Raw genomic sequence first — 26,112 nt, 5'->3', positions numbered from 1 at the left:
CGTCACCGATCCAGTCTTGGAAGCTACCGATGAATTGGACGACCACAAGAATACCGCTGCCAAACATGAGAAGAGTATTGCAGACGCGCTGAACAAGACAAATGAAGCTGGCGAAGCAGCTAAGAATGCGCGCGAAAAAATAAAAGAAGTTCGTGACAGGCTGAGTGCACTTCTGGATGAGATCGAGGGGCTGGACTCTGTGAATATGACGCGAATGAATCGCATTGAAAATCAGCTCCAGAACGAAACGGACTTGGTACGTCAGTTGGACCGTGAAGTATCGACAGTGGAAAAACAGAGTGAACTAGTAAAGAATAAAATCATAGAATATACCATAGATCTAACCAAATTGATTAAGCAAAAGGAACTTCTTCAAAAGAATTATGAAAACCTACCAAAGGTTTGCCCTCGTACGACTCCACGACCAGAAACGTAGAGCTAATTAAGTTTTGTAGTTGTGACACTGACAAAAAGCTCGTTAAGGTTATACACGACTGAAATAGGCCAGCCAGGAGTAACGCATTTAAACATCTTGTGCTAAACAATGTTTCTCAACTAAGTGACAACTTGGTATATTATTACGTATTAAACTATAGCAATAAGAAATCCATTTATCCTTTTGTATTGCCAGGCATTTTAAAATAATTGCTCGGTTTTTAGAACGGAGTTGCAGATTATGTTATTGAATGGTATTATCATAATTAAAGTTCATGTTAAACACAGAAAGTACATTTACAGAAATGGAAGTGAAATTAATATTCCCAGTTTTAATGTTCACAAATTTAAAACGGTTAATTTAGCATGGACTCCAATAAATTGTTAGTATGTTTTTCATCATTGGCAATGGTTTGTTCTCTTCGAGATCAACCCTAAAGAGTCATTTTTGCATTTGCTTGCATTATTTATTTGCTTAAATCAAGCTTTCATGTGTGAGGAAATAGCTCTGGCAAAAGGCATGTACGCATCAGCCGGGCTATATGGGGCCCGTTTCTCTCGGTCCCGTTAACTTAACGGACCCGTAAAGGTGTTCTACTTTCATTCAAAATGGGGGTTTCAAAAGTTTTGATAATTACACCAAAAAAACTATCAACTAAAGAAACAGCATGGACTGGTTAGGGTGCCAGAGCCTGCTTCTTTATTCTATAACTTTTGACTTAAAACTATGGCTTCGGGCCCGTTAAGTTACCGGGACTTTCGAGAAACGGGCCCCAGCAAGTAGCATACAACTCTATTTTAGTACAAGGCGATGTTGGTCGCCCCAGACTATTACGTCACACAGGTTTTCTGTAGAATCGGTTTTGTCAATAAAACTATTTCCTTCTCCTCTGCTCTATTCTGTGTCATCATATGAAAACGTTTTCACCTCTTTTGGGAGACGGAGGCGTTCTACGTTCTCAATTTTTTCGGTAATGCCTCTCAATTTAAATAGCCGTCACAGGAAACCAGTCGGTCTCCTTAACCAGAGGTGTAATATGTAACTTCTCATTATAACATTCAAGGATTATCTAGCAAGCAGGTTATGAGAACTTATCAAGTAGACCGAGTTATCTGGATTTATCACCAAATCCTGGTAACTAATTTATAGGGAAATGATTGGCAGCTGGAAGGGAGAATTAACAATTAGATCTTGGGAGTAAAAGGGTCAAAAGGCCATGACGCCAGAAAGACGTTGGGCAAGATCCTCGTTCAGCTACAGAAATTTGTATTACTCTGAGTTCTTACTGCGAAGAATGACAAGTAATCGGTCGCTTCTGCTTTTCTTTAATACTTAAATATTTCTACGGTAACCCTCTCCAAGAAAACATCAGGATGGGTTCAGAAATATTGGGGCATTTTTAGATACCATGCCAAAAAGATAACGAAAGAAAACTTGAAGTAATGGTAACCTCGACCCATCAGGTGGGAATGGTGAAAATCAGAAAACTTTTTGAGCCACCCAATCTAGAACCTAGACTATCAATGATTCACAACTTGTTTTCCAGTGGTGATAGTGCAGCCCTCTATGGAAGCAATACACAAGGATATGGACTCACCCATACTAAGAACAGTCACAGATCCATGGAAGCTATGTTTATAGTTTATGGGTTTACAGAATTATTTAGTGTATTCTTAGCCACCCATGTCCCTACATCTCTAGAAGTCACACATATTCATGGAGCTTGGTTACACAGCTCTTTTTACTGAGCTACTACGAATGAGTCAAAGAATAGCATGTAGAAAACTTAACCCCAAGAGCTTTCAAGAATATTTTAACAATCAGGCAAATATTATTGACCTTAGATTGTCTCATATTCCTTAAATATAAATATATATCAGTATCCTGAGGAACAACTCAATCTTCTGTTCCTATGAATAAAGTTATTACAGTTAACTTCAATATTACTCATTGTAAGAGTGTGATGTATAAACACCACCTCCTTACAATATACTTGTCTTGTAGACAGTTACTGAGAAAAATTTAACAATTAATACTGTAGTGGCAACGACTGAAAAACCTACGAGTCATACAAGAAATATATGATGAATCAGAGTTCCTAAATTTGCAAGTCTCTTATTTCCAAACCATTTAAGCCATCTTAACGTTCTTGTTCCTCTAACTCACAGAATTTGTTACTTCTTCTGTATTTTCTACTTTTGCAAACGATGAAACAATTTCTGCGCGAAGATTTGTATGCCACAAAAATACCTTTGAATTCGTGTTAAAAATTGATTATCAGACATTTTACTAGGTACCAAGATAGCTACACAGAGTATCCCTGACACAACCTAATTATTTTCTTGCAAAGAACAATAGCAAAGTTATGTTATCTGTGCTGTGTAACCAAGCTCTCAATTTGCTCAAAGGTGTCATTTACAAATTAAATTGTTATAATTAGTTTCCATACAAAAGTCTGTAAAGATAGTTGATTTCCTAAAATCAGTTCTCTACATAGATGTCAAGGGACTATGTTGAGAAAAATAACACTACTACCAAAAAAAAAAATTATTATAGTAATAACATTAATAATAACTGTAGATTACTGCTTAGCCACCCTCAAGAGCTTACATGACTCACCAAATGGCTCTTATGCATAATTTTAAAACTTCCTTTAAAATCGTTCAAAATCTTAAACGGTTGATGGTAACTTATATCCTTGTTGCAAAGACTGCAATTACCGGTTAGAAGTTTTTAACATTAAGTCTCATTTAATATTAAAATAATTATAATAGATGAAATTACCATCTCTACAGACTTGTCAAATGACTCTTGCCCAACCAATATATTGTGGAAGTACAAGGTTATGTTAGTTACCAACTTTAATCAACCAGTCCCTCAAGTAACACAACACACTTCTCCACAACAATCAAAATTTACCAATAATAATAAATGCTATCATTTTATATATGAATACAAGATATTTTAATGGTAAAACCATTATTACGATCACCAACACTGATCACCTGGTTTGCAACTTTAACACCAGAGTGATATTATTAACTATTTACAATTTGGTAAATGTGAAATAATTTATAATGATTAACAGAAATTTTGTACCAAAGACCCAGATATAAAAATTATAATTTGAAATTTTCGATAATTTTTTTTGTATAAAACTTTTCTCCATGATATTATTCACGTCACCTACCATCACTCCTTGGGTTTCACCAAAAGCCAATTTAATCTAGGGGTGCATCAACATTTTGAGAAATATAAAGTCCCTTTGAAACTGAAGATACCCAAACTACAAAAGACAGTTGTTTATGAATACAATTATAGTTTTAGAAGGATATCTTATTTCATATTGAAAACCAGTCGTTTTTAAAACACATGGAAAATATTATTTTCAAAAAAGAAAAATGAAGATGCACCCTGGTATATAATTTTAGGACCCAAAACAAATGACATATATAACAAACATTCCCACCACTGGTCAGAAAAATAAAACAACTTAAACTCTGTGGCACTAATATTTGTTATTAGCTATAATATTAATTTAAGACTCTGTAAATGTATGGCGCGGGGCCACAGGAGATCCCTGACCACTGGCTCCACTCTTGTCACCATTTCCATCTTGATCACTTCCAACTACCTCTTGATCACTGAACAAGGGGTTAACAACTGTCATATCACCAGTCTGAAAACAAAAGTTGAAAAAAACTCATAAATTTCCTTTTCTGTAGCACTGTTTAGATTTAAAGCTTGCCCTGCTATGATAAAATGTTTGACACACCACTACCTGTTTGCATTACAAAAGCTACTCTCTCCTCAGCCTGTTTAAAATGATTAGCTTTTAAACTGAATTATTTAATTGTAATTTATAAATTATGACCAATACCTGTTACAAAGCTTCCTAATTTTAAAAATGTTATCTTAACAATTATGCATTGTATCTCCTTTCAGGGATAATCCTTCAGTTTTAAAAAGAAATACTTGACTGTTGATGGCTTTATTCTCTAATCTGAGTGCATGTAGGTCACTATGTAAAACTGTCAGTGTAATCTTACCGGAGCCAGCCCATGACACTCGTACACAGTATAATCCTCATCATCTCCTTCGTCACTGTTATCATCATCATCAAGAGTTTCCCCTTTGATGCCACCCTTCACACCACTAGCTCTGATTTAAAAAAAAAAAAAAAGGGAATAAAGACAATGACTTGTCATTGGAAGTGACATTAAGAATGGAGGATAAACATGTCAAAATCATTGTTTTTAGAAACTCTTGGGTCATTGTTAAGACTTCATTCCCCTGACAGCACTCCTTCAGACTCAGGGGTAATTTACTAAACTATAGGGAATAAATCTATCACTACAAAGGACTGGACATATTTTTTTTTAAAATGATAAACTAGTGAGCAGTACAGCACAAACTAAAATAGTATTAAATCTGTGACCTCCAAACACATTACTGCTTGCACGTGTAACATCCGAAAAATGTCACGCAAGTAAAACATCTTTGTAACACCTTGTGGATACTTTCTGCTTGCATCTCACTACACATAAAGGTTGAAAATTGACACTGTATTTACTGTGTGTATACAAACAAGCTAATTTTTACTACTTGTAAAGACTTCCTGACAAAGTCTGCTAATATCAGATGAAACACACGGGAGAACAAGATAAGTTTTCATTATTCCAGTTTGCACAAAGCTGCTCACTAGTTTATCATTAACTGATCAAAAGTCTACCATAAACCTGAAGCCCACCTTTCACAAACACAAACTTGTAACCCAAATGAAATCATTTCAGACCACAGGGCATGAAATTCCACCTAATACAGGCACCAATGCAACTACATTTTTCACTTTGACGACCAAATCCTGCAAATTAATTGCCGAATTGGCAACTAGAATGCTTCATCATAACCTTGCCTAGAGATATAGTGAATTAAAAAGATTTGCAAAGATAAACCACAGCAAACTTCCTCATTAAGTTTATGTCCAAAACACAGCACATGCATCTTGGTCAATAACTAGATGCAATCTTTGGTTTAGGTGAGCTTGAACGCTGTATATCATCCATCCTAGTGTCCACTTTGTAGCACGTTAAAGATCTTTTTCCTAACTTAATTTTGGAGGGTCTGTCTAGAACTGACAGTGTAAAAAAAGGGTTTTGTTTGTCTTTAAAAATGGTGACGAACTTTTTTTGAATTGGCTACCACTTTGAAAAATTTAGGAGCCAAGTGGCTATCAGGAAAAAAAATTAATTTCACACCCTGGACCACGAAACTCTAAAACAAAGAACTCCTCTAACAGTTCAATATTCTTCTCTTAAATATACAAGTAGGTTCTCCAAACCATTCATCTCTACCATCCATAAGTATTAACTACAGCAAACACCTCTCCAAGACTTTTGTGATGCTGATATTGTTGCATGACATCATAAATAATTTTGTCAGCTAGTGAGGAATGTTCTTTGATCTAATTAAAATTCAGTGCCTTTAATAAAAGCCCTTACCACTGTATCAAATGTGTGTGGTGCTTAAATAATTAGTTCACAGAGTATTATCAATAATTAATAAGGTGAAAGCACTGATATCAAATTGAGTATAACAACATACTTTTCCAGGGCTGAAAGCTGACTCTTTGTCTGTTGGTAATGATATATTTCCGCACTGTAATCAAGTTTATGGTCACCCTAAAGGAATATACATGACAGGCAGTTAGTATAACAGTGCAAGTTCATTTTCAACTGGAAAAATGTTTGACTGCACATGTGATTAAGCTTTAACAACTATTTATCAACAAATCTGGCTCTGTTATGTATCTTGCCCTACTACATTGAGAAAAACAAATGATGAGTTTAATAACATGTTTTTAAAGTTGTTCAGTTTTCCAAACATCAAAAACAATTATAGAAACAACAATAACAAAATCTCTTGTAGTGTTCATTTTATGTGGGTTTTGAGTAAGACAAGAGCTCAATTTAATGTCCATCTTTATTTCAAACAGAAGTCTACCCCTGAAACATTTCTTTTATGGTAAATATGGGTTATGTAATACAGGGTGCATTTTAACATGGGTTCTGCTTAATAAAGTTTCACTGTTTTTGAATCCTTAAAATAAAGAATCCTTTGCAACCAGTTATTTTAGCTCTGGAAAGAGTTATACCTGGGACACTTGACCACCCTGTTTTGTTGCACCATAACTTGAATATTCTGCTTCACTTACAGCTTTTGCAGTCGTGTGGAGCCTTATGAAAAAAATAATATCATAAAAGGCTCAAAACTGCAGCTTAATACACACCCACACACATATACATATATATATATATGCACTCAATTCATGTGTCCTGAAAAAAATTTTGTAACATACACACTTTAAACCCATGGAAACCATGCATACATGTCATACCAGAGTCAAATGAAAAATTGTTTGAAAGCTGAATGTTACAAGTAAGGTTCATGAAAACTAGTAGGTTAGATTGTGGAAATAAACAGTAATTGATAATTCACAAATGTAAAATTTCATGCAGCATATTAAAAATCCTACTCAAAAGTTCTGAAGCTTTGGTTACATGCAAGTTACATTTTTCTAATGGTGGGTTGGGCAATCGGCAGGGCAAGCATTAGACATCTGCTGAAAATAGTTAGTTTATAGACAAAAAGATTTTTTAACAGTTGACAAACCAATGAAAGTATTTAAATAAATAAATACCATACCACAGACATGCACAAACACACAAAACGAAATTCAAATACACAGGCTTACACCATTCAACTAAAAATCAAATCTTCACTTGACTCTTCTGTTAGATGGCAACCCTCCTACAAGTGTTATCAACCTTACTCATCAGACTCATTGTCTAAATTTAAAGACAACAGTCTGACATTAACTCCTTTCAGGACTACTATCAACCCATGAGAAAGACTGACTCCTGCAATTTCCATATTCAAAAGGAAAAAAAAATATGAATGACAATAACATGATTTGATTTCACTTACTTGTACCAACAGTATCCTGCTAGAGCTAGTCCTGCAATGCCAGCCACACTACAACCAATAACTATAACTAAAATGACAAAAAGTTGAGGGTTAGAAGGTTAATTCTCTATTCTCCTACTTGCTAAAAATAGCATGGTTCTATGGCGAAACAAGGTTATGCAACATTGCGATGGAAATATCCTTCCATTCAAAACAATTCCATTCAATCAGTCAAGATCAGCAATGTCAATAGCATAATGTTTGCAGATGGAAATAAGAGAAATGGTAAGTTATTGAGCGCAGTAAAGAAATAAAGAAAGATGTTTTTCATCTTGTCACAAGCGTGGGACAAAGAAAAAACTTTGAGTCCCCATGAGGAATCGAACCTCAGACCTTCAGATTCTGCGCTTCAGCACTCTACCACTGAGCCACAGAGACTCCACAGTGGGCGAGGTCTATTCTGAAGTTCATATGACACACATCCTACATACTGCTAGGATCAGCAATGTTGATAGCCCAAAATTTTTTTATATGGAAATAAGAGAAATGGTAAGTTTTGAGCTTGGTAAAGAAATAAAGAAAAAGAAAGATGTTTTATTTTTTTTTTAGAATGAACAAAAACTATGCATTCTAACAAAACTCATTACAACCAAATTAAGGCTTCCAAATGTGTGTTCAATATGTCAAACCCTCCAAAAACTTTTGATTGATATCACCCATCCTAACTGCTAATCTTTCTTGGTAAACAAACAGTTCCATGTAAAGTTATAAGGAAAGTATTAACATGCACTATTGTTTAACAAAAAAAAAGTAGATATTTGTAACAAGAAAAGGGTTTAACACAATGAAATCAATACAAGAAAGATTATTAATGTTGCATAGCTTCTCCACAAAGCATTAATAATTCAACCAGTACTAAATCTAAACATTTCTTGAGTGAAATCTCTGTTTATATAAATATATATTTATGGATACAGTTTAAAACAATATGTCCTGGCCATATGTTGACACAATTTAACACCCCTGCACCATATTTTTTCACACTCAACTTGCAAAATGAAAATGTCTGCTTAAATTAGGAAGAAAGGATGAAATTTTGTAGAATTTGTTAGCATCCTCATTTACCTTATCTGTACATCAAGGAAAATAATATCCTAATGTTCCAATTTAGTATTTAACAATACTGATGTTCAAAGTTTACTTCTCTTTGTCATTAATTCAAAATTATTTCAATCTTCTTTCATTTTTTGCAATGGCATTTAAAAAGTATGTCTCTTTCACCCAAATTGAATTCCTTTTACCCTATTAACCTCATGACTTTTGATGGATGTAGCTTGTCACAACCTTGCTATTTCCTTACACAACTATTTCCTGAAATATGATCATGGTTAAGTAAATGTTTACTTCCTCAAGGAATCTTAGCTCTCAGATGTAAATTTCTTCTTTAATAAATCCTACAAATTTTACAATAACCATTATATACCTAAATCAGTGTCACAGAAATCTGAGAATCAGAGACCAAAACAGCTTGACAGCCAAGATATTAGTGATTCGTGTTGCATCAAAAAAGGCCTCAAAATTGTAACATGTCTAAAAGTAGAAGACATAATATCGAGTAACGTCACTGTCGCTGAAAGGCGACCACGAAACGACGTAACAAGGAAGATGGTGACGGAATACAGTCCTCACTCTGAAAAGCCCTCGATCTTGCTTTTGTCGGAAGTATTTCACAGTCTGCTTTTTAACACGAACTCAAAAACGAACTATTTTCCACCAGAAAATCAAAACATGGAACACTTAATTTCTAAATATAAACTGTGCCCCACAGAGTAGAAAAATAGTGCCCTAAAGAAGGCTGTCGTAGTACCACTAACAATGGAGAGGAAATAATGTTTAAAAAGAGGAAGAGACTTACAATCTATGTCCAGGTCACAGAGTTCACGAGGAAACGAAATGTAATTTCAGCGTTAAAGAGAGAACAATTCGTATTTGTAAAGAAGGAAGACACGTTCATCAGATAAGTTTCAGCTACACCACCAAAATAAAAAATAAACGGAAGTCATTGGTCTCTGAAACATTTTCGATGAAACATTTTGACAGAAAAAAACATGGAGTTCAAGAAATTTCCCTCAATATTAGTCGTATTTTAGTTTAATTGATATATTGGAAGCCATTAATTTTTTACCTGATATACTGAAAAACCGAAAACAACATTAAAATAGAGTACATGCCCATCTAGTTCCGCCCACTGTGTCAAATATTGTGATTTTCCATTTAGGAAAAACTAGCTCCCGTTGAAAATGTACTGAGGGGAAATAATTTGATTTCGGCGTGGTAAAATATAGCAGGAAAATACTCACATAAAAAATAAATGTCGTCTAACTCAGCTCTGGCTGGCGTGTTCTTCACTTTCAGGATGTAGGGTTGTGGCGGCATAGATGAGGAGTTCGAAGCTGGAACAGCAGTGAAAGGTGTCCCTGCGTTCAAAGATTCCAATTGAGCTGCTTCACCAACTTTTGCAGGTTCAGCCAACTTAATTTTGTCGACTTTGGCAACACTGTCCCTTGTGGCTTGATTTTGATCTGCAAGTCCATCCGAATCAATATTTAATCGCCCCTTCAGTTCATAATTTCTATTGAACCTGATATCATGCAGGTTTCGGCTCCCTCTGTCATTTTCCGGGGTTAACCGCTCCTTGTTGTTCGATAGCTTCCCTGATTGCACATCATCGCTGACGGATTCAAATACTTTCGTGGAGTAGTCCGTTGATTCACTCACAACATCGCTCTTCGATTTTCCGTCCTCAGCATTAGAACTTGAGTCCTCTACTCCTGTAACCCGACCACTTACTAACAAATCTTTTTCCTCGGCACTTGATAAAGTGGCCTCTGTCGGTATCTGTCCTCTGTTAGACTGGTCGAAAACTTTCTGTAATTCAAGGCCGTCTGTGACATCTACTATGTCATGTTCCACCCCTAGAAATAATCAAGATCATTCGTTATCAAAACGTCAAACAACCGGTTCGAGATCATTACATTTAACAAAATGCATGAAATACCACATCAACTCGGGTCTAGAAAAGGTTCGGCGACACGTAATCCAAGGACTGACTAGGTTCTCTACAGCAGTCACTTTCTTTACTAAAAGGCGTCACAGAATCGTCTTTAGGAGGAGATTGCTCTAAAACAAAATAACTGTCTTCTGTTTTTGTGACGAAGACTCTCGCCATGTTTGAACTTCGCTTTCTTTTCGCGAAAGAATATTAGAAAAGGCGACGGAAAAAGTCCAGGTTCAAACCATTCTTCATTTTAAGCCATTCCCTTCAATTGCAGAATTCTCGTAACTGGTTAAAGGATCACAAAAAATCTTAACGGACCGCGCGCTACTTGATTGCTGAAATTTTAATATTTTTCGATTCAGTGGACCGTGGAATTAACACGGAAAAAAGACGTGTCGAGAAAAAAAATATATTATCTACAACAAGGAGAAAAGTATACGAAAAATGAATGTGTAAGGCATTTTTTGACAAAATACTCAAATATCCTCTGGTGTGTAAATCAAATTCAAGCTGAAAAAGTTTCCAATGAATAATGTAAATGTAAACAGCCAACTCGCGCCCGTTTCGCTTCGAACAGATCGCCATCAAACATCACTTGTTTCCTGAATACGTCAAGGAAACACAATTCTTTAGCAAAATTAAGTTTCAAAAGACCCTGAAAACAAAATTTTGAAAAAATCTCGATCGGAAATCAAAACTCGACGACAGAATTCCACTGTCAGAGAAAGCTTTGATACAAGACATGTTTAGGTTCCTCCATGCGTGTGGATCAGTCCATGTACCTGTAATCTTTCGTGTCGGTACCGGTTTTGGATACTACCGTAGGATAAAACAACTAGACCATCAAAGTGTACAGTACTTACCTCCTATATTTTGGTTACCCTGGAAGATTAAAAGGGAAAGAAAAAGAAGGACAGGGTAGGAATTCATCGCTATAATTTCAACCCACCATATTCAAACATTCGAATATATCGAACAGACCATTATTTCGAGAACTTCTGTGCTGCACGCGCAGAATTCTGGGCAATTTGCTAAATTAGCATGATTTATGCAAAGAGAAACGCAAGATAATTTTCACTTTTTTTCTTCAACGAGTGGCCTGGTCGAAGGTTTTCGTCAGAAATTTTAAAAGAAACGCATCCAAGATTGATTTCATATAAATTTTACTCTTTCGTTTGGCCTTAAAACACATTTAACTTTGAATGTGACAAATCAAGACAAGTCCCTATCGTCTTGTCGTGTATTTGCATGCGGAATTTTGTGTGCACGCAACCACGTCAAAAACAAAATATTACCCAATCACTTCAATAATTTGTCGGCTGTCAAAAGGACTTCGGATCACTCTGTGCCGTCCCGCGGATTTGTTTTATTTTATTTCTCTCCGTCAACGAAGAAAAATAACCTAATAGAAAGCGTGGCCGCTTTATTTTTAACTTCTGGCGAATATTCTAATGTAAAATGTTTTAAAACCCTTTTTTTTCTTTTTTAAAGCCCATTGTCTTTGAGACAATGTTTTGTGGACGCATTGTCCATTAAACATGTACAGAAATCAAACAATCAGTGAGTGAAATTTCAGCATGGTTTGTTAGTTTTCAGACAGTGATTCATCATAAAAGTGAGTATTGCGACCGAAAAGCGCTTTTCAAAAACCCTTAAGTTTACTTTAGATTTTCTAAGGAACATAAATCTGCGTGGTTACCTTGGAAACTAACGAGACAAACTGAAAGAATGGGGTAATTAGAAGTTAAGCAGCAGGGGGGCTTCTTTTGTTCTCGAACTAGAATAATTAGCTGAAAGGAAAGCGGAAAAACAACACATTTATAATTAGCAAAAAATTCCGGTTTGTGATTTTTCGTTTGAGGACAGCTTCAACGTCCATCACTGACTTGCGTTTAATTTATCTGGACTTTTGTTCCGACCCAGGTAATGATCTTTGATAAGATTAAAGGTGGTATAAGCTTTGTGACACCTTTTCGCAGTTCTGCACATGATTGATACCCAAAGGAATCCGTGAAATAACATTTTTTCCACAGTGAGTAAACTAATCACCTTTTCCCCTAAGATCAACCACGGACCTTTTCATGGGAGGGTGGAGGGTAGGCCCTCCTAATTAATACTGCTTGGTCGGACTTCAACAAAGAGCACTGGCAATAGGCTAATATTAATCAAGTATTGATTACGCCCTCCAATTTTAAATCTTAGGGCCGTCATCTCCTAATACGGCACTCACTTCGAAAGGAAAACCACCCATTTCAAGCTAAAAAGAGAGGCACATAAACAAAGGTTGTAAATTTGTCATCCAGCGGATAATACTAAACCAGCGGGTACTATGTACGCTTTCAAAGTATGTGACACAAGTGTACTGCACGGGTGTGAATGAAGTTTTATTATTTGAATGGCGGAATTATTCTAATTACTGTCACACCAAGATGAGATTCAACAAATTTATTGACAAATTAAATGACAAACATGAAACCTAACAGAGAAGAAGAGACCCCTGCCCTTTCACCCTTAGGATGGGTAGGGTGGGTTGTCAAAGCCTAACGCAATGAGATCGTCCAACAACTAAGAAACCTAAGACACATGTGGAGATCACATGATCAATCTGGCTAATGACTGTGCGCCATTATTTACATGCATTGACATAAATTAATACTACCCGTCCTAGAGGTGTTTTGCAAATATTTCAAATGAACGTATTAGCACTTGGATTTATTTGATTATGTCAGTGATTTCTTCTCTGAAAAGAAAATGAGCTAATTAGCGTCTTGAGTGCGATCTAAATCTTCCTCTTATAATCAGAGTTTCTTTCGAAAGTGGTTTTTTTGATCCGAGGTCTTACTCACCAAATAAAGAGTGTATATATGAATACAAAACTGAATGATGCGGTATTCCTTTCTAGTTTGAATTCAAGAGTAACGTGACTATGGAAACTACAGATTGACTGAGGGCTGTTTTGACAGAAGGGTGTTTTTCGTATTTTAGACTTAACAGCTTTTAGGTCTGAAATTCAATCTTCCTATGTGCCACAGCGATGGCAATCAACGCTCCGCCACCAGATTATATAGATATAGATATTCACATATATTAAAAGCTTTTATGGAAAGCGAGCTTTCACATTGAAGGAACTGCAGCTTTAGAAATGACTGATTTTCACACTACGCGATCTCAGTTTATGCCGTATGATTTTCTTGTACCGTTTTTCTTATAAATCGGCCAGAAAAAATCAGCAAAAAGCAAACTTCAAGTCAATCGGTGATTTGCGTCATTCAAACCGGAGACCGGAGATTATGTCTTCTTTTAGAACATATTTAAGTTGCGAAAGATAAAATGTTAATTTCTATCAATGAAAAGATGATTTGCTCGTGGCAAAATGCGTTTTTATTAAAATCAGCGAAGGGTATCTCAGTAAACGTCTACTCAAAAAAAAATTCTAAAATCTCCCCTTAAAATCAGCTTTCTTTTCAGCTCGTTAATTTTGATCCAAGCAAACTTTGGAGAGAAAGAGCCAGTCACTACTCATGTTCATGTTTTTCGGAGGCAGAATTACTTCCATATCAGAATTTAAAGGGGTTCCAATTCAGCTGGGAATATTTTAAAACTTGTGCAATACTAAGGAGAACATATTTATTTATTCAGCTGGTTACAGAGGTAAGGAATATGGCAAAATATTATCTCTTCGCGACTGCATGCCCACGCAATCTTGTATGGAAAGAAATAATATACGTATAAATTGAACAAATATTTAGGAAGTGCTCATGTGTTCTGACGTCATTAAACCACAAACAAAATTGAGATGTCAGAGAAAAGTCTGTCCGAAAGGAAAGATGATTTCCGATGTGAAAGGGATTAGGGTTTACGTACAAAATCCATGTTTGGTCTCGTTTTATGTTATTTGATCAAGCCTCGTCATTTAAATCCGAGAAACATCGATAAAACAAATATTGATATCTGTTAGACATCGGTGAATGAATATTTCTCAATAACATGTTTTTGATTGTACTGATGGCGTAAAACTGATTTGATATCAAGTTACAAAAAGTCTCAAGAAACGCTGAGATTTGACCAAATATCCCGTCTGAAATTCTGGAATATCGTTGTAACATCAATTAATCATTCGGCTATTTACTTCCAGGATAAAACCTAAGGCGACGTCAAGCCTTAAATATGGCAGCTCTTGATATTACATGGGGTTCTTTCTAGAATTGGTCTAAATTCTAACAAATTTAATTATTTCTATCGCACGGAAACACAGCATGTTAATATGAATACGCGGCTTTTAACCAGTTTTACAATATGGATAACAAATCTTCTCCATATCCCTTCTGTCTGAAAATATCATGTTGTGAAGAGTCTTTATATCTCTCGGTTAAAGCTTATGCCACATTGTTTAGTTAAAAAAATAATCTATTTCCTATATCAGTAGATTTTAGGGAAGTCCTCTCTAATAAATGTGTTGAATGAAACTGATCATCAGCAGTTGCAATTGAACTTTACGAATTCTTCACTGCAGGCAAGAACACAACCTCGTGCTCAGTTGCCACTGGTAAATTTAGACGACATGAAGAAAATAGAGGGCAGACGAAGGTGTAAATTAAAGGAGACTGGGGACTATTTTCCCCTGCTTAGTTCCCAGATCCCTTTACGGGAGCAAGGAACGCCTGATGCTATTTTGCCGCCATCAATTTACCGGGTTTATTCAGCAATATGCCATAATTTTTAGCCTATATCTTAAGACTTGTTTGATGGACGAAGAACATTTACAACAAAGCTTGGAACAGTATAAAGAACAAGTGAGTTTTCACCGTCTAAAAGAAGCAGCTTATTTACAGGGATAGCCGCACGACCCCTAAACAAACATCTTTTCACTGTAGTTCAGACTAATGTGCAAGTCTCTGTCGATCTTAGGGCTGGTTTTACTTAATCTTATATTTCTTGCTCTTTTCTAGTTTATATGAGTTAAACTTATATTATCCATTACGGAATGGGTTTTATAAATTGACATATATTTGTGTGATCAGTTTCTCCAGATCCAGAATGTTTTGCAGAATGTAGGGGAAGAAGGTCAAGATGAACTTGTCAAGCTGAGGGACGATCTGGTAGAACTTATTCAAGTATCAGAAGGTGGGACATATTGCCTCCCTCTTTTTGGTAGACAAATTATAAATCAGTATTTTTTTACTTGAATTGTGTCTAAGAATCGTCTTCAAGACCTTCTTTATTTAGATTCAGACAATTTCATTGAAGGCTAGCATTTACAAAAAGTAAGATATTAGGTGTCATTAACAAAGGTGTGGCCAGGATTTTTCAAAGGGGTGGTTATGCCGTGTCAAATGGAAGGTACTTACTAGATTGTTATGCTGACCTCCACACCATGTTTTATATAATGTGACAGAAAAAAGCTTACAAAGTGGGAGTCACGGGCACCCCAGGGGAAACCCCCCCCCCCCATAGCTACACCCTTGGCTAAGAGTCAGACATCAAGCTTGTTGTTGTTTTGACAACTTTTATTTTATTTAGCATAATAATCAGATTAATCTTAGAGTTATGAATGAAGTTACTGTATCACAGCACAGATCCATCAAAACTATGTTAGGAGAGTGCTATTTTCATACATTCCTGTAATTGTCTGCAATACTTGTTTTTGGTTTTGTTTTGTTTTGTTTTTTTCATAGAGAGTCTTTTATCTCTCAAGAAAAGCAGATTACTTCAGTTGCTTGACAGTAAGGAAAGTGAACTCAGAGCAGATCCTCCTGAAACTTTTGATGATAGGCCTGGTTTAAATGATTCCGAAAATGATACTGTAAGTAATGAGAAGTGCTGATGCATTTCCTAGTTAGGAGTGAATGTTGCCTTAGCACAACACAGCAAATGAGACAGCCCTTCACATTAAGTATTTAAAGACTTTGAAGGCTTTCAAATGACTTATCAGTTAAAACTAAGGTCTGTTTACTGTTCATTATTTCTCACATAAATCTTAATGAGGATTCAAGTTCATTGTGCTATTTTAAAAGAGTGATGCCAGCAAAAACTAGAAGCTAAGAAAGGAAGTTAGGCAAAGTGATAGAAACCAGGTTGACATTTGAATATTTTTAATTTCATGAGCATTATAAAGTCTCTTACTAAAGAAAGATTTATTCAATGGGTCTTTCACATTATCAGGCTTTCCTTCTCAACAATGTCTTGGGTTAAAGTGAAATGGTGTAGTTATCAAAAGTATAATTTTGATGTTTTTTAGATGACTATTACTAAATTCTTTCACAGGAAGTTTTGTATGCTTTTGTTTATGCAGTTTCAAAGACCACAATTAGAATATATTGGTTTTGCTAATTCTTATCTGGTTTATATGAATATGTTAAAATGATAATGGTGGAAAGGAACTTGGAAAAAATGAAGACTCAGTTGAGATTGAAGATGACATCACTGGAATGAAATGTCGCGTATCATACTCACAGGTTTGACTTGTTTTCAAAAAAAGTAAAGGTAAAATCTGTATTTGGGCCAAGTTGTCCATCCAGCTAGAGCTTATCCCATTTTCTTAGCATGAAGCAACTTGGAGTATCAATACCCACCCCTGGATGAGATGCTAGTCCATCGCAAGGTTCCCCCCCCCCCTCCCAGCATTTCATCAGGCTTCTCTTACAGTTGGCCTGAACCCATTTATTCTCTTGGGTGGTGGAGAGGCACTGTTTTAGTGAAGCAACACATTGACTTGATCAGGTCTCAAACCTGAACCTTTCAACCTGGCCCCAGTCATTCAAAGGTCAGATAACACTATCTGGTGGATAAATCTCTATCTGGTTGATAATACCATACGTTTTGCTATCACTTATCCACTGGATAGTGATATCCACCCTTTATACAACTGGGCCCCAGAGTCCAGCACCCAAAACATTACGAGGCAGTGTCTCCCACATCTCATGAATTGCTTTTTTGATGTGCGAGTCCAACGTCTCTTTTTGCAAGCCTGGAAATTTTTGACTGGTAGAATTAGAATTAATAGATAAATTTTTTTTATTGAGGGAAACAAATTTTTGGAAAGCACTTCTTGAACAGATTCCAATTTTTTAAGGACTGGGGAGTAATGGAGCAACACAATGCTATGGTTTTTGATGCAGATACAGTTGCATTACCTGATGGTAGAGAAGAAACTAAGGTATGCACTCATTACAAATTCTCAACTTTTGTTCACCCCTCACCTGAAAATACACACAGATCAGGTATTTTCTTGCTCTTGTGACTAGACACAGGTACTGGAATCTGTCATGTATCTCATGACATCCTTCAATTAATGTCTATTAATTTTGACATTATAATGGTTAAATCGTAAAAAGGATCTTAAGAAGTACACAGGTGTTGCTTATAAAATAAACAGCGTAAATTGGGTGGCAGGTTTTAGAGTTTACCTGCATCATTGTTGTTTTCTTTCACACCTTAAGTTATTGACTGATATACCATGTGTATAACTGGCAAAAACCTATGAAAGTAATAGGTGAAGTTCACCAGCTGTTGGCTCTTACATTCTTTATAATCTTTACAGGTGAGAGTGTTATTTATGAACCCCACCCATAAATCCATGGTACCCTGCCCTTATTTCCTGGACAGCAAATGCAAATTTGATGATGACACTTGCAGGTTAGTTTTTCTTTCTGTGAAATAATAAGGTGTATTTTGAATACATCTAAGCTTGCATGATCTTTTTTCCAATATTGAACCATAAATATGTTATATTTGTTTTGATTTAAACAAAGTACTATTTGATAAATGAATAAAGGGGGCAGGTTTCTAAAGAAACTGTGGTGCTGTGTGGGTGGGAGAGTATCGCAGGCTAATTTAGTATTATCAACTGAGTTGATAACATAAATTGGCCATCATCATTTGCTCTGATGAAGGGCTCATGCTTGAAACATCAGCTTTGAAACTCTTTATGGTGGCTAATTTACATTATCAATAAATATGATTTTAATACTGGTATTGAATTTCCATTTATCTTTAACTTTGTTTCTTTTGATTTATTTCATTTTAGATATTCCCATGGTTATGTGGTCTCTATTGATGATTTGATGTCATTCAAAGAGCCAGACTTCAGGTAGCTATTCTGTATCAGATTATTTATTTCTATCAACAGTTTATATCTGGTTGAATTAGACATTGTGAAACCACTCAAAACCTGTGCAGACATATGACCATATGCAGACACCCTTACATTTACAGCTGTAGCTTGAAACTAGTATTTGCCAAAGGGGGCTCTTTTAGTCAGGTGAGAGCTTTTCAAAAACATGAGACAAAAGCAAGGAAGGAAAATTATCTTCACACTCCCCACATGTCACTTCTTCTGCTCACTGTTTTTTCTCTTGTTATATTTCACGTGCATTGTCATAGCCAAGTACAGTGTGGTCAGTGTTGTTTGGCTAGATACAATGATGGAGTTTGGTACAAGGCCACCATTCAGTAAGTTCTAATCATAAAAATAACCTTAATAACAATGATAAGAATGATTCTGAATAATTATGCTTCTTAAAATGTTTACAATTAATGATTTTTGGAAAATAATAGTACTTAATGAATTCCATAGTCTTTTCCTATTTCAATAATATTTAAAACCATTAATGCACAAATTAAAAATGGAGTTCATTTTTGCACTCAATCTGATTGAGTAGAACTGCTCTACATATTATCACTGATTCAGGCCAAATTTGACTGCACTAAAACCAACTACAGTGAGGAACATGAGGATAATAATAATAATTATAATAATAAATGATGATGATTATGTCATTTGTGTCATTAACTGGAAAGAAAATAATAACTATTAATTGATACCCACTCGTGCTCTCTGATGACCATGACTGCTAAATAAACTTCTCTAAGTGTTATGTTGTTATTATTATTATTATTATTATTATTATTATTATTATTATTATTATTATTATTATTATAATTGTTACAATTTTTCAGGTCAATAGATCATGAGGCTTATACATTTGTTGTTCACTATGATACATACAACTCAGATGCTACACTAGGCATAACTGAGATTCTTCCTTTAGGTGAGTGAAAGACAACCATATCAAAGGAAAAACTGCTGACAAAATAAATTGGAAAACCCAGAAGGAATTATACTTTGAAGTATACTTTAACTATTAGCTATTTCCTTTGTGCCGATGAGATGCCAGGATATTTACATGCTAATACAATTCTCTCTCATCCTATGATATGATCTTTAAATATTCTTGGAATATCATGAAAATTTCAAATAGCACAGTCTATTCAACATGAAGTACTCTCTGAATATTAATTTCATTGCATTTTTAGTAATGTGTGGTTTTCTTTGCATGTTACAAAATTATTACCATACCTTGCATTCTTCAGAGACCTAACACCAGCATATTCCAAAAGGCATTTTGAGTTTTCTGACTAGCAATCTTTTTAATAAAGGGTGTTGCAGAATTTTTATGTTATGTCTATGTTGTGTTTAATTTGTGGAACTTTGTGTCCGGTGTTGTATGTCTTATACCTAATAATTAAGTATATAATTTGTACATCACAGACCAAAGAGATTCTGAGAATGTGTCAGACAGTGATCTTTCAAGTTTGTCTAGTGACAATGAGGAGGTTGATGAAGATCAGGTTGCTGTAGTGCAGCTGGCATGCAAACCATCAGGGGGTCCTGTTTGTCTCGGAGAGTGGGAACAACACACAAAAGTAAGGCTGGTTTTCCTGTACTATTTCTGACTTATAGTAGAAGACCTCAGCCCACGGTTCCAAAATACTAAATAGATATGAATTCCTAGCTTACTGGAATGAGAAGAGCCTTGAAGAGAAGTCATTTGTTTTAGAGTGAAATGTGGCAAGCCTTATTTCATACTATATCATCATAACCAACATGTAGCTGATGACCTCAGAAATGATGAAAGATAATGGAATTTATAATCCTAACATTAACAAAACTAGCCAGAAGAGACTATAATTTTTCCTTTTGGAAAACTCCAAGTGTTGCTTTTTTAATCCAGGATATAAAAGATTACTGAAAAGTTTTTGTTTGTTTTCAGGGCATTGGTTCAAAGCTTATGACCCAAATGGGTTATGTGTTTGGGTATGTTGATGTTGTGGCACAATTAAATCGTTGTTTGAAATGATACTTTCTTTTGTCTCAAACCTGTATCAGGTTCAAGGGATAGACTTTCTTGGGTTTACTGGCCTAATAACCCACTCAGGATGTTGAAAGAACAAAGAAGTAGTTGGTAAATTACTTACCTTTGGCTTGTGACTCACCAACCCTAATGTTCTCCCAATACCCCAAGTCAAAGTTTATGCCAGTAAACTGATAGAAAGTGCAGTTAATATCTAAAATTAAAAAGCATTTTACCCCCTAGTAGGTCTTACACTACTTTGACCAAAACACTACAGTCTGAAACATAGTAGAAAAATTTTAGAAGGACTTTGCACATTTTTCTTTTGTTTGTTTATGGCAGCAAAGGACTTGGAAAGGATGGAAGTGGCATTGTAGAGCCAGTTGAAGCAGTTGTATTACCTCAAGGTAAGACAGCATAATTCAAGACCTCTGTTTTGATTGATATACAGGTATATCTGAGGTATAAATGAGTAATTTAAGATGTTAACAATGATTACAATCATTACAATTTCCTCAAATGTCACTTGGGCTGAATGGCTTTTTCCAGACCACTTCAAGTCAATGCATCCAGCCCTACACACCTCAGCTTTCACTATGATTTTCTCTGGAATTGGGTGTGCTGGGCTCAACAGTTCATTTGATAATGATCAATATGATTATTATTATAATTATCTTTAATAATTATTATTATTAATAGTAGTAGTAGTAACTTTATTTATTAATGAATTTAACCTTCTTTTTCTGTGCCAGCAACATTTGGGAATGTACAAGACTTAAAGATAGGATTTCCCTTCTAAAGCCAATAAATTAACCATTACTACCATTCATTACCGAAATCATGCATCATTTAATGTCATCATGATCATCATCACTACTGACTGAGAAATATTTTTAACCTTGCTTGATAAAGTTCCAAAGGAAAGTGTGGAAAATGATCCACAAGTCAACATAATTATAACCAATAATGTTACCAAATGCTTAATGATAAACAAGCAAAAAGCAACAACATTTGTGGGTCTTTCAGGAAAGTCACTTGATCAGATAGCAGAACTCAGAGAAAAAAACAAACTGCCAAAAGTAGGAGGGAAGAAGAGGCAAAAACTATCTAAAGTAAAAAGTGTTAAGTTACCAGAAAGAGTGAGTACCAGTATTTACAACATATTTATTTTGTTGAATTCAAAGTGAATGTTTTCTTGGCAACTTAATGGTAATTTTTATAACAGTGCCAACTAATAGATACTGTGTAGGTATATTGTTAACCATGACAATAATTGCCAACTCCCCAACCATACCTGAAAATACATCAGTCCATTATATACCAATTGTGGTGAATTGGCCCAAGACAAATATGAAGCCCCTTAAAATATTTTAAGAACACCATGGCACACCCATAATACAGCCATCTTCATTGAGCAAGCTTAGTCATTATTACAAGGATTAACTATTTGGCAAAAAATGTTGCTGTGAAGCCTATTGCTTTATTTGAAATATAAATTCACTATGCTGGTCTCAGCTTTCATTTTATTGACTGTGTGAAAGATGCATGTTACTCTATTTTACAATTCTTTCTCTCCTGTAATCTGGGAGATGCATGTTGCTTTATTTTACAATTTTTTCTAAATCAAAAAGGGTCCAATTAACAATAATAGTTATTTATTTCGTGGTTAGGTTGATGTTATTTTGTAATTGTTGAAAATTATTTCACTTGACAAAATTAGTACCTCATTATTAGTACATCTCATTGTAAAATTAAAACATCTTTCAACAATTTTTGATGCATAATTTCAGGCATCTGGTAGTGACATATTTGACTTTATCAACATAAAACTTGGTGGCAAGAAAGGTGATGTATAATTTCTCAGTTTTTGTTTCAAGAAAATGTTTGGTAGTAATTTTTAAAGGATTACAAAAAAAAGCATCACAGATTAGGCAAGAAGTCCTGGCTTTTAAGCTGTAGATATCCCTATACTTGTATCAAAATTTAGTTCTTAAATTTGGAAATTTTCTGAGAAAATCTTATGAATGCCAATTAAATGTAAATTTACATATGCAAGATAGCTAACTATGTTGGGATTTTCAAGGTTGCCCTAATGTTTGAGATCACTGTCAACCATGGCAATCTTATTATCTTTATCAATTCAATATGATGATAAGATTTATTATATGCAGTGGGTAATGGGTCACTTCCTCCTTCAGGAAATATTCATGACATAAGAGTTCCTGTTCCTGGGACAAGTGCAAGTGAATTTGAGGTTAAAGACACAGGAAAGAAAAAGAAGGGAGAGGATAAAAATATAAATTGGAATTTACAGGTGTGGTTTACAGTTGTACAAATCAAGAGACAGAAAATATTACCACAGCTTATTGATAGAGTTGGAGGACATAATATCTTCATCTGAAGAGTCTTAAATATATTTAGTGAACCATATTATTTGTTAGTTGTAGACTACATGTACAGGTTGTTAAAGAACTCTAAATATATATTGGATATTATGAACTCTAAACATCCTCTTGGATGTTATTTGAGGGGGGGGGGGACAGTACGGAAAGTCATTTCTCTTCATCAACAGATCTCAGTTGGCCTTGCAGCTAAAATACTATCCTGTCTCCCAGTGTTATTACCATTTGTAATAATGATATAATTTGTTTGTACTTAACCCTTTAACTCCCAGATCAAATTTGTAATTCTCCTTACTATCAACCACACAATTCTTAAAATGTTAGTTCAGAGAATTTAGTATTGGATCAACTAATTATCCTCAAAAGGATATTTTTCTTTATTCTCATCACTTGTCTGGTTGATATTGTATGGATATTGTAAGGAGAAATTCTGTCTCGGTCACTCATGTGAGTTAAAGGGTTAAGTGTTGCTATTGTTACTTTAATAAATGCCTTCACAAATGACAGAATACATGGTACTGTACAGTACATATGGAAGCAATAACGAGATAATCACAATACTAAAAGTAATATATAATTACAATAATAAATAGTGTCAAACACTAAATCTTAAAAGAAAAAACTTCAAGATCAAGGACTAGAATAACAAAATATTGTGCGTTCAAGAAACAATATTAAAAGAAAAAAAACTGCTTGTAATTTAAGTTTTTCCCATTGTTGTTGTTGTTTAGTTGTCTTATTTTATTTTGCTGCTATTTGCTATTTGCCATTTGCCACTCTGTATCTTAAGAATATGTTTAAAGATGGATTCTTATCAATCAATTTGCATTATAACATAGCACATAAATTTGTCTAATCAAATTCAATTGTGTGAGCATGCTTCATATTCCTATTGTGCACACTCATGACGTCAGCAAAGAAATCCCTTGAGAAAAAAATTTTTACAACATTTAAACCATCGGGTTGAAAATGTTATAAAACAATTGGTTCATAAATCAGCTGTGCGTTCATCGAGATATGAAGCACTTGTGAAGTTTGGAGAGCATTCAAGAAGCTAGAGTTGCTCTCAGCTATGCCTCAAGCAACTCTTATGCATCTTTCATGCTCTCCAAACTTCCCACATGCTTCATATCTCGATGAGCGCACGCTGACAAATGAACCAATTGTTAATTTTATAAAGAAATAATTTTTCCACAAGTATAAAGTGATTGAAGATAACATCGTCTTCACCTTTGCTAAACTCCCCAAATTAGATGGTGGTTTCCACCATATGTCATTCTTTGGGATGATTTAATAATTTTGAGCTCTTTAATAGTTCCATTCAGTGTTGTCTCACCTAATGAAAACAGTATATTAAAATCATATTCTTGTTACCCAGTTATTTAAGATACATGAGGATATATCAGCTGTCAAGAAGCAGTTGAAGAAAGAAGAAATGGCTCTGAGTAGACATCATGAAAAGTAAGTCTCCTTTCAGTTTAAAAAGTACATGGGAAGATGTTCTGTGCCAAAGAATGAGAGATGGGTGGTAAAAGAAAAACTTTTGCTTGTCTAGTAACAGAGGAAGGGGATGACTTGCCAAGCTGCCACTGTAACAAGTTACACATTACATTGGCAACTAAAAGAGAAAGATACCCACCACTTCTAATGATCTTCACAGATGTGATTACTTGTAACTGAAAACTTTTGGACAAAATTTCATCAATGGTTTGTTTGTTATAATTTTTTAGGGATAACAAAACAGCCTCGCACTTTAGAGGGAAAGTTGAAGGCATCAAGGCACATCTATCTCGACTACATGACAGAGAGAAACATATACAGCAGAAACTACATCATAGCAAGAACCATAAAAAACTCACTGTGTTCTAATGATCTACACATTCTGTAAACAAAAATTGTATACCTCTAAAATAATCACTATATGCCACATGTCAACAAGTCTTATTTTATTGCAATAGATAGTTCTAAGATTGAACCTTGGGGATGCAGACACATGGACAGTTCTTTTTCTATACCAGGCAACATTTATGAGTAGAAGGCAAGATCTTCAGAGTGCCAATCATATGTAAAAGTCTACATAAGTGTCACAAGACAGAGAAAATTCCTGTAGATGTTCCAAAAAATTTTGAAGGTGCCTTGGAGAGTTGATCCCAACAGGTCTTATAGAACTCTGGGTAAAGAAATGTTGTAATTATCTTAATGTTAAGGAAACATACCCTGTCCATCTATAACATTGATTTAAGGTTCAAACTATGTCAGGCTGTGATAGCTTGAATTTCTTTTAAATGAATGAATAACTTTATTCAAAGAGGGAGACACAATAACCTTTTACAGTTTTCTAACTTATGGCCCTCTCTTGCAAGGTGTAAGCTTGCCCAAGCTCATACATCTTAATCTACTGGTGGAAGAGTTCTGTAGGAAGATAGAAGATTCTGAGCTTGTTTTACCAAAATTAGACTTCACTAATGTATTAAATTTACACGTCTTGCTTATTTGTTGCATTGGTTGTAGTGTTGAAATGAGTATTATTGAAATAGGCCAGGTTTATGACCATGGAGTAATGTCATGTAGGATGTCAGAAACATTCAATTCCAAACTAACATGAGCTTTTCAATATCTTACACCAACTAAAGATAGCTGGAATGAATTCAATCTACTTCCTCAGCATGTGTAGACTTGGATATTTTCTTCAATATTTCAGACAAAATCATTACAGAATACCAGTCTTCCTTGTAACAATCAAGTTCACAGCTATAGCTTGGGTACAGTAGACATTTCCTATTTCCATTTTATAACTCAGAAAGATATCTTTATGTTTGAAGACACTGGATGTCATCTAAGAATAGACCAGTGAAATGATACATATGGAAAGTCAATTCAAATTTTTTACCTTTACCAAATTCCAAATAAAAATTGACAAAAAGAAGAAATCTCTTCTTTAAGTATCTGGTCTGCTGACCACCTTATGTGAATTTAAAAAAACAAATAGAATAATGAAATCTCAAGTCAGTGTTTTCAAGGTGTATGTTTGTATTTTTGTTGCTCAGAAAGGTCAGTCAACAATTCCTGGTATGGCCTCAGAAAAAGCTCTGTATGTTATATTATCTCCACAAGAGA

At 34.9% G+C, this 26,112-nt stretch overlaps 3 protein-coding genes across 3 annotated transcripts in view; 2 read left to right on the top strand and 1 right to left on the bottom strand.

The window, feature by feature from the left end:
- LOC131778736 (laminin subunit gamma-1) overlaps positions 1–1,328 on the top strand; it is a 14,252-nt gene extending 12,924 nt beyond the window's left edge. The window contains exon 12 of the mRNA XM_059095183.2: positions 1–1,328. This exon is cut by the window's left edge and continues 53 nt beyond it. Within this exon, the coding sequence (XP_058951166.2) occupies positions 1–436 (436 nt within the window). The 3' untranslated portion in view covers positions 437–1,328.
- Positions 1,329–2,055: 727 nt separating this feature from the next.
- On the bottom strand, positions 2,056–11,480 carry LOC131778687 (uncharacterized). The gene is made up of 7 exons (XM_059095090.2): positions 11,324–11,480; positions 9,763–10,377; positions 7,424–7,490; positions 6,591–6,672; positions 6,041–6,117; positions 4,486–4,597; positions 2,056–4,115 (listed from the first exon to the last, which is right to left on the bottom strand). Exons 1-7 carry the CDS (start codon positions 11,388–11,390, stop codon positions 3,975–3,977), a joined length of 1,161 nt encoding a protein of 386 aa, XP_058951073.1. The 5' UTR covers positions 11,391–11,480; the 3' UTR covers positions 2,056–3,974.
- Positions 11,481–15,098: 3,618 nt separating this feature from the next.
- LOC131778723 (zinc finger CCCH-type with G patch domain-containing protein-like) lies at positions 15,099–25,487 on the top strand. The gene is made up of 17 exons (XM_059095161.2): positions 15,099–15,253; positions 15,482–15,584; positions 16,136–16,263; positions 16,838–16,915; positions 17,533–17,616; positions 18,001–18,095; positions 18,487–18,549; positions 18,843–18,911; positions 19,419–19,510; positions 20,011–20,165; positions 20,513–20,556; positions 20,936–21,000; positions 21,620–21,732; positions 22,384–22,438; positions 22,792–22,907; positions 24,374–24,456; positions 24,726–25,487. The coding sequence occupies exons 1-17, from the start codon at positions 15,125–15,127 to the stop codon at positions 24,862–24,864; spliced, it is 1,611 nt and encodes a 536-aa protein (XP_058951144.2). The 5' UTR covers positions 15,099–15,124; the 3' UTR covers positions 24,865–25,487.
- Positions 25,488–26,112: the final 625 nt, after the last annotated feature.

The sequence above is a fragment of the Pocillopora verrucosa genome, chromosome 4, assembly GCF_036669915.1.
Source record: "Pocillopora verrucosa isolate sample1 chromosome 4, ASM3666991v2, whole genome shotgun sequence".
NCBI lineage: Eukaryota > Metazoa > Cnidaria > Anthozoa > Scleractinia > Pocilloporidae > Pocillopora > Pocillopora verrucosa.
The sequence above is the reverse complement of the archived record's forward strand: the minus strand, read 5'-3'. Positions and strand labels throughout refer to the sequence as shown.

What these genes read in the sequence shown, in the direction of transcription:
- LOC131778687 (XM_059095090.2), bottom strand. Translation starts at nt 11,390, where the DNA reads ATGAATTCCTACCCTGTCCTTCTTTTTCTTTCCCTTTTAATCTTCCAG. An exon ending in AGACGACATTTATTTTTTAT is followed by an intron (nt 7,491 to 9,762) that starts GTGAGTATTTTC and finishes TTGTCATTTTAG; the next exon opens with TTATAGTTATTGGTTGTAGT. An exon ending in GCAGGATACTGTTGGTACAA is followed by an intron (nt 6,673 to 7,423) that starts GTAAGTGAAATC and finishes TTTTTTCATAAG; the next exon opens with GCTCCACACGACTGCAAAAG.
- LOC131778723 (XM_059095161.2), top strand. Translation starts at nt 15,125, where the DNA reads ATGCTATTTTGCCGCCATCAATTTACCGGGTTTATTCAGCAATATGCC. An exon ending in TGGAACAGTATAAAGAACAA is followed by an intron (nt 15,254 to 15,481) that starts GTGAGTTTTCAC and finishes TTGTGTGATCAG; the next exon opens with TTTCTCCAGATCCAGAATGT. An exon ending in CTGAGTAGACATCATGAAAA is followed by an intron (nt 24,457 to 24,725) that starts GTAAGTCTCCTT and finishes ATAATTTTTTAG; the next exon opens with GGATAACAAAACAGCCTCGC.